Here is an 8,866-nt window from a genome sequence, read left to right on the forward strand (position 1 = left end):
AGGGAGAAAATTATATGACGATCTCCCTTGTTTTGAGTACAAATTTGAGTAAAACTTCATTTGGTATGGATCTGAATCAACGATTTGAGTGAGTTTTAGGAAATTTGTACTGAAATTTTGGTAAGGCTGAAACAGCGTCAATAGAACTGTCTTTGATGGGTTAATTTGTTAACCAATAACATTTTTAATATAATTATAGCAATTATTATCTCCTCAATGGGTCATGCGACCCCACGAGGCTATACATGGTGTCGCCTCTGTATATGATGTCTGTAAATACGATTGATCACGTAAATTTGTTTTATCAAATCTCCCAAAATGAGTTTCTCAAAAAGAGGGATAGACAGAGACCACACAAATTTTCTCTAAATCAGTTATTTTCATGAGTGTTTCTCTTTGAAGCTTTATCACATCATCATTATTGAATATATACTCCCTCCGTCCAATTTATTAGTATTTTGTTTGTTTAATTTAGAAAATTTAACTTATTAGGACAATATAATCATTACAGTTTGGAGACTTCAAATTCCAAAAGATACCCGTCAATTGATCAAATTACACTTGTCACTCCAATTTGAGAGAGAAAGGGTAAAATAAAATTTTCACAAGACTTATTTTATTCTTGAACTTTTCAAAATGGACACCGAGTTTAGGACATTAAAGAACTACTAAAAAATAGACAAACAAAATACTCCGTAGGACGGCGAGAGTATAATTTGAACATAGATTCGTCTCATAAGTAGCGCTTTAGGTAAGCATCCATGCGAGTGTATTGAACCTCTGGATACAGCTCTGAAGCTTCTTCACACCCTTCCCCAATTTCAAAGTTGGATAAGCAACCTTCATAGAATATATGGTAGAAATGCCCCACTCCTACTTGCCCTGCCAACTCCATTCCTGCAGTTTTGGTATAGTATTAGTTAGAAAGTACTCCCTCGGTTCCATATTATTCTCTTTATTGTTGAGAAATATAACTCAAATTAGATCAAAAACAATTAATGTACTTTTTTTTTTAAAAACGGCAAAAATTTATTAACAAACTTGATAGGGGTACGTACATCAAGTGAGGGGAGAAGTGAAGAGGATCCAACCAAAGGTTGTATAAAGAGCTAAGGCCCGAACACTTGTAGGGCGAAGCCCAAAAAACGGACCAAGCCCGAACACCTATGAGCCTAATATGCCCAAATCAAACATTACAAACCAAATAAAAGGGCCTAACTGCCCATATATGAAAAAATCAGCTCACACCAAAGCAAGCCAGGCCCAGCCCAAAAAAGCCGGGCCCAGACCATCCCAAAAATTTTTAAGAAACAATTAATGTACTTGCGTGCATGATGTTTTTAAAATTTTCACTAATCATGCAAAAAAAACTAATTACTTGAATGTTTTTTATGTTTTAACCACTAGTGTGCATTCAGAATATTGAATTCCAGGACTTCAGAAATTCTAAATAGCTAGAGTAGTTTTTATGTTTTGGTAGTTCGATCTCCTTATCATGTTCCTCAGTTCCTGAATTGGCTCCGCTTGAACTCGAAACGAGCTCAAGTAACATCAGTGAGCTAAGATTTGATAGTATATATATAATCAGGCCTATATAACATTTCCATCAAGAATAATCACAAAGCTTTATTGGCACATGCACATACAATAGGCCGGCCGGATGAATATTTCCTTGCGTTCATGCTCTCGACTCAATTACCAATTCATTATAACACATCCTCAACTGTCACGATATGCTAGAAACTCTAGAAAGACATGAATTTTAGGACAATCACACAACCGAGAGTGCATTAAGGCGCGCAAGAGTTTCTCGTGAAGGGATTAAGATATATATCATGTCAATGTTGTATCGAAAGCATTGCATTGAGCATAAATACTAATCCCATTCGAATTCGTACCTTTCATGGAAGCTAGGAAGTCTTGGGCAGAGATGGAGAACTTGTCGAGGGTCCGACCGGTGAGGTTCTCCCACATGTCAACTAACTGCCTTTGCGTAAGGATGTTTTCCTTTGGCCTGAGGTACAATGTCTTGTTCAACATACGAGGGTCGTCTATTGTTTTCACTGTGTATGTTGCCACATCGGCTTCGTCAACAAAAATAACTGCCAAATCATGCAAAGGGATCGTAAATTAATTCGTAACCTTATTGGATAGTATACAAATAAGGAGTCAAATTAAAGGATCGTCAATTAAATCGGGACGGAAGAAGTATTATACTCCTAATTGTAATTACCTTTCTGGTTGCCATCTCCGTAAATGCCGACTTTGTCCTTGGGAGGGAGGAGCGTAGCAAGTTGAGAGAGGTTAGGAACGAAGTAACCAGCAAAGCAGTTGGCAGAGACGTAAGTGAAGGGTATTTTAGCCTTTTCAATGGCATTCCTAACTGTCATCTTCTCTTCGAAAGTAACGTTTCCTGGTTCAATGGCGTGTCCCATTCTTGCTGGGTCCATTCCAAACTCCGAAGGCAAGAAACGCTGCACCAAATTGTAATAATTATTTTTTTTTTTCCTTTTTTTGGCGTGTCAAGAAGAAGTTATATATGCTACGTTATATCTCTAACATTAAAAGTACTCCAACTTATCTTTATAGGATCAGAGTTGAACTGACAACACTAACTCTTGACTGAATATATATATATAGAGAGAAAGAGAGAGTCCGGCTCTTACGAGGACCACCTCATTTTAATAAAATACAAACCTCCCTTTTCCGATCGAATTTCGATGATCCGAGCCGTTCAATGTGTTCAGAACGTGATTTTAAGGGTACTCGCGAGAAATCAGAAAAAAAAATGATCTGGAAGGGCTTCATCCGAACAATTTTTGTTTTTTTTTTATCGAATGGTTCAAACAAAAATTGCTCGGATGAAGCTCTTTCCGATCTTTTTTTTTGCCAATTTCTCACGAGTACTCTTAAAATCACGTTCTGAACACATTGAGTGGCTTGGATCATCGAAATTCGATCGGAAAATGGAAGAAATGAGGAGGTCTGCATTTTAACTAAAATGCAGACTCCCTCATTTGAGACTGACTGTATGTATGTATATATATGTATGTATATATATGTACAGTCCCCTTCAGGTAAGGGCGCCCTTACCTAATTAAGGTAAGGGCTTCCCTTTTTCTCCCTTTTCCCGATCGAATTTCGATGATCCGAGCCGCTCAATGTATTCAGAACGTGATTTTAAGGGTACTCGCGAGAAATCAGCAAAAAAAAATATTAGGAAGGGCTTCATTCGAACAATTTTTATTTGAACCGTTCGATAAAAAATAAACAAAAACTGCTCGGATAAAGCCCTTCCCGGTCATTTTTTTTGCCGATTTCTTGCGAGTACCCTTAAAATCACGTTCTAAACACATTGAGCGGCTCGGATCATCGAAATTCGATCGGAAAATGGGAGGTCCTTACCTTAACAAGGTAAGGGCGCCCTTACCTGATTGAATCTGTATATATGTATATATATATATATATATATATATATATATATATATATATGAGTGACCAGTGACAGAATGATCAAACGATGATAGCAGAACTTAAATACTGATTGAAAATTCAACAGTAATAAAAAAAAACTTGTAGATTACTTAGAGAGCATTTGGTAACATTTTTAGTTTATAAGAAACTAAAAATAGAATCATGTTTATTTTAAAAAAAACAAAAACGGAAAACATATTTGGCAATATATTTTTTCTGTAAACTGATGGGATGTCGTGTTTACTTCATGTCCCTTTTTAAGATGCCAATTTCTGTTGCAAGGAAAATTGAAAAACTTCAAAGACAGTTTTTTTGGGGTGACTCCATTGATAAGAAGAAGATCCATTTGGTTAGCTGGGAAACTATAACAAAGAGTAAAAAATATTGTGGTTTAGGGGTGAAAAGAATGATTGAACAAAACCATGCTCTGTTAGCAAAATGGTGGTGGAGATTTAGTAGAGAAAAGGACTCCCTATGGGCTAAAGTGGAAATATGGCTTTTCACATTAAGACTGGCTTCCTCAATTACCATATTTTGGGCGGGCATCTATCATTTGGAGAGACATTTGTTCAATAGGGAATCCGGATAGTGAAATGGGAAACATAATTCAAGCTTCAGACTTCAAGCGTATTCTGGGAATAACACTTTCTTTTGAAATCACAAATGGATGGGGGATCAAACACTACGAGAGGAGTTCCTAAGACTTTATTTGAAATTGTCGCAAAAAGATGAGTTGGTATGTAATATGCTGAATACAGAAGGTAATGGAGATTGAAATTTGTCTTTTTAAAGGAGATTACGTGATTGGGAACGTGAACAATTGAATCGGTTAATCGACAGATTGCAGAATGTTTCCTTGGTGTCGTCAAGATTGGATGTGATGCTTTGGACTAGTTTTTCAAACAATATGTTTTCTGTTAAGTCTATTTATGAAATTTGGGAAGCTTTTGTATTTACTCAGAATTCTGGACTTGAATCTTTGTGGAGAAAACTTAGCCCTCCAAAGGTGGAGGTTTTCTCGTGGATGGCATTTCAAGGCAGGATTGTGACTAAATCAATTCTGAGCAATAGAAACATAATTGTGGAAGTTGATGATCATGCTCTGGCTCGCCCTTTTTTGTATGTTGGAACCGGAAACACCAGTGCATATACTGCTCTCTTGCCCCTTTTCTACTTACATTTAGGCAAAGATGGTAGATTGGTGGAACTTAGCATGTGTGGCTCCTTCAAATTTGCTAGACTTGTCTTCTTGGTGGTTCTCTTCTCGTTTCAAAAATTTGAAGAAGTATCTTTGGAAATGTTGTTTCTACGCAACTCTATGGTTGATTTGGATTGCAAGGAATGATGTTATTTTCAACAACAAAGATGTGGATCGCAATCAAATGGAAGAGTTAATCAAAACAAGGACAGCCTTGTGAATCAAAGCCAAATTTGATATTAAGGTGTATAAGGTGGAAAATATCAAAAGAAATCTCGATGGAGTCAGAAGACTCATTATTTAGGCGTCTTTGGGTGTAATTTTCTTTTTTATTTTCCTTGTCTTTTGGGGGTTGTGGTGAACTTTGTGGTTCTCCCTTCCCTTCTACTTGATGTACCCTCTTCAAGTTTAATAAAATTTTCTTTTGCCGAGAAAAAAAAAACATAAAATATGTTTAGGAATACCATTTTGTTTTTTTATTTTCCATCCTTCGATTGGAAAGAGAGAAAAAAAAAAAAAAAAAAAAAACAGAGAAAACATCACCACATGATCAGTTTTTAACTCATTAATTAATACTCCTAAGAATTTCACTCAAAATCAACCTTCTATAAAGGTCAAAAATTGATTATACACGTCAAAATATGGCGGTGGTCAAACCCCAAGGTTAAAGTCTGGTCCGAATAAAGCTAAAGTCAATAGGGTACATCATAAAACCAACCACATGCACCGGATAGTTTCCTGTGTCTTCTTCCACCTTAAGCGGATCCGCGGATAGAAAAAATTGGTTTTTGGGTTTCTCTCTCTACAATATCTTTATTCAAAACTAAAAAGTTACTAAAGTTAACGGTGTTTCAAATTTATATAGTAATTTCTTAGTAACTCATCAAATTTTGGCCTCTGAATAACCAAAACTAACAATCCAATAATCAAATTTAGTCGTCTCCACATTTTTTCAATCAACTATACCCGTCATTACACAAAAACCTTCTATGTATCAGGGAATACTATGGAAGAAACAGTTTGATTACTTAAAGGAAAGTTGGAAAAGCAAAACATATAATAATCTATGTATCAAAGTATAGGCATAATATGATGGAAAAGCAAAGCATATATATAAACATAATATAATCAAAGTGTTAAACTAAAGTCACGTAGTAAACTAATGGTATCAGAATGATAGCATTACTTTAAACTAATCAATTATACCTAATTAGAAAAATACGTATCAAAATAATCAAAAGCTACAAGGTATAAAATAATCAAAGTAATACAGTTACTTAATCAACGGGCTGTTTTGTCCAACTTTTTGTTGGATTCTCTTCTTTTTTTCCTTAATAAAATGTTACTTTTGTCAATTAAAAAAAAATTACAGTTACTAAACCATAAATGTTTTGACACGAACTCTTTAAACTTAATTGACGCTTGTCTTTGTGGTAATTCTTGGGGTAGTACTAGTTTTAGATTCAGAGAAAATGGAAACCCATACAAAAAGAAGAAGAAGAAGGAGGTGTTTGGCAACAGAAAATGTTATTTGCGGACCATTCTGTAAAGAAGGCTTTACGGAGGCCAATCGCGCACGTCCAAAGTGTTTTTGGACGGTCAGATTAAAAATCAATTATGGCCGGTAAGAATTAATTGTGATGGGTCAAAATTGAAAATGAATCTCAGCCATTAATTGCGCGAATAGATGACTGAGATTGCGCCGCTCTGTGAATAAGTTTATCTCGTTTGGCAAAATTTCATGACACGACTGATTGTCAACTACAAGGATCATTTGTCCCTTATTTTTACACACAAACCGAGTTAGGATCAAGAAATGTTATTTGACTTTATTGCTACTATATTTAGATACCCAAAATAGCCCTTTATCACAATCTCTAATGCCATATTGGCCGGGCACAAAATAAATAAATAAATAAATAATTCCTCCCGCGACGTCAGGCCGATATCAATGATATTAATGACACCGTTACACCACGACCGATATCGCTTTGTGTTTAAAACATTTGATAGTAGTAAATGCACTCATGATTTGCGTAATATTGACATCGTATATCTTGACCCAGGATGAGTAAAGATACGGCTTGTAAATTAATTAGGACGCGGGTATAACGATAATAATTTCATCACAATTTACTGAAAATATAACGATTCACTTTATCGATGAGTATATTGATTTGCATAATATTTTTGTTCGTCTTTTCTTAATTTTTGTTATATTTGCGACAATTTTTGTTCAATTAATCATTAGTCGCGATAAGAGATGTCTAAAAGGTAAAAACTTAGAACCGAAAACAAGAAAAATTTCACTAATTAAAACCAAAAAAAAGTTTGAAACATGTGTTTTTATTGTATAATAATACATCTTTAGTACTGTTGTTTATCAGAAGTTTTTCTGATTCCAATCCGTATGTTAATATTTTTTAATTTCTCTGGATGAGATGAATCACTAAAAGTAAATAATATCCAAAATGAAAGATTGTACCTTGATATTTCCAGCTTCTTTGATGGCATCAACCAGTTTAAGTTGCACCAAAATATTGTGACTCCGGAAATGGACACCAGACATGGTACAAATGACCACATCAACCTGTTTAACAGCATCCACGAGACTCTGGTGATCGGAAAACGAGGCTTCAATGAGCCGAGCCCCCTGCTCCTTAAAGGAAAGTAACATCTGAAGTTTATCGATATCGAGGCCGATCTCCGGGCGCAGGAGGACATAGGTTGCGTGCCCCTGAGCCAAACAGGCCTTGACTATTCTCTTGCCGATGTACCCAGTTCCCCCCACAACAAGAACCTTGCTCTTTCCCATGGTTGAATTTCTCTCTTTGTTTTGCTTTCCAAGTGAGATCAAAGAAGTAGAAGCTTTTTATGGAGATCTGGTCATGACTTGTGGTTCATTTCTGGATATTTGTTTAATGGGATGGGTATAGTACACGTCAATCCCAAACAGTAGCTGCCGACCCAAAAAAAAAAAGATCTAATTCATAGTAGTTGGTGAGATTAGGATAAAAAAAATAAAGGGAAAAAACAGTAGTTGGTGAGGTCATAATTATTTAATTTAAAATTGCGGGAAAAAGGTCTAGGAAATTTATTGACTATAGTTGAAAGGAGTGGATGAATATGTTTGGTGTGCATGCATTTAATCCTTGATTTGGTGTGTTATACATGCTTTTAAGATTGGAAAAACAATTCTCAAAAAGGAAAACCTTACGAGAAATACGTAGTCATTCAATGGTTTTATCGGCAATTTTAATTTATTTTATTGAGAAACTTTTATGTATAACGGGGATAGGAGAGGTGGTGGTATCCCCTCCGGTCTATTTTCAATTTTTCGGTCATTTTTCGAGCACACTTTGATGATCGGCTCCGCTCATTTATTAGATCTCGACGAAAAGATTAATCATTCAAAAAATCGTGTTCATTGGATTTCAATAAATACATGATCGGCATACGTGAATATTGAAGAAAACAAAAACTAGATCAAAAAACACACTGAATCGCAACCCAATTTTTATTTTTTTGCAATTTTCATGTGTGCCGATCATGTATTTACTGAAATCCGATAAACACAATTTTTGGTACAATTATTGTTCTCGCCAAGATCTACAAAGTGAACGGAGTTGACCATCAAAATATGTTTGGGAAATGGCCGAAAAATTGAAAATGGACCAAAGGGGGACACCACCGCCCCTTCTATCCCCAATATACATAAAAGTTTGTCTATTTTATTAACTCGAAACACGAGTACGAGGAATTCGATAAGAAACTTTGTGTGTTGGCTAGGGTTGAGAAAGAGGAAGAGAGAGATGAAGTAAAGACTGAAAATTTTCCGATGTTGTGTTTTCTTGACAGGATCTATGTTTAGGGGCAATCAAGGAAAGCAATATATATAACCGCTACTTACACCATCCAATTCGGACCCAACCGTTCTATTTGGTCTGTTTCTACGGTTCATTGGTCTAGTTATGGGTTCTGAAAAAATAAGAACTAATAATTTTAGTTCGGTTAGTGGTTATCAATTTAAAGCCTACGGTTAGAACCAAACCGGACTGTACAATCTCAATTCATATAGGTATGCATATATATATAATAACGATAAGCACACTAAAAGACAAGAAAAATACGTATTTCTGTATATTTTTTATACTATTTAATACACATTCACACACTCACTATTGTCAACCCATT

General features: G+C 35.4%; 1 protein-coding gene across 1 annotated transcript; it reads right to left on the reverse strand.

The window, feature by feature from the left end:
* Positions 1-589: 589 nt before the first annotated feature.
* On the reverse strand, positions 590-7,654 carry LOC131333837 (isoflavone reductase homolog). The gene is made up of 4 exons (XM_058368603.1): positions 7,158-7,654; positions 2,234-2,474; positions 1,899-2,102; positions 590-897 (listed from the first exon to the last, which is right to left on the reverse strand). Exons 1-4 carry the CDS (start codon positions 7,485-7,487, stop codon positions 734-736), a joined length of 939 nt encoding a protein of 312 aa, XP_058224586.1. The 5' UTR covers positions 7,488-7,654; the 3' UTR covers positions 590-733.
* Positions 7,655-8,866: the final 1,212 nt, after the last annotated feature.

Source organism: Rhododendron vialii, chromosome 7a, assembly GCF_030253575.1.
Source record: "Rhododendron vialii isolate Sample 1 chromosome 7a, ASM3025357v1".
Taxonomy (NCBI): domain Eukaryota; kingdom Viridiplantae; phylum Streptophyta; class Magnoliopsida; order Ericales; family Ericaceae; genus Rhododendron; species Rhododendron vialii.

Coding starts and splice junctions, on each gene's coding strand:
- LOC131333837 (XM_058368603.1), bottom strand. CDS start 7,487: ATGGGAAAGAGCAAGGTTCTTGTTGTGGGGGGAACTGGGTACATCGGC. Junction 2,103..2,233: donor CGGAGATGGCAACCAGAAAG/GTAATTACAATT, acceptor ATGATTTGGCAG/TTATTTTTGTTGACGAAGCC. Junction 898..1,898: donor CTTCCTAGCTTCCATGAAAG/GTACGAATTCGA, acceptor CCAAAACTGCAG/GAATGGAGTTGGCAGGGCAA.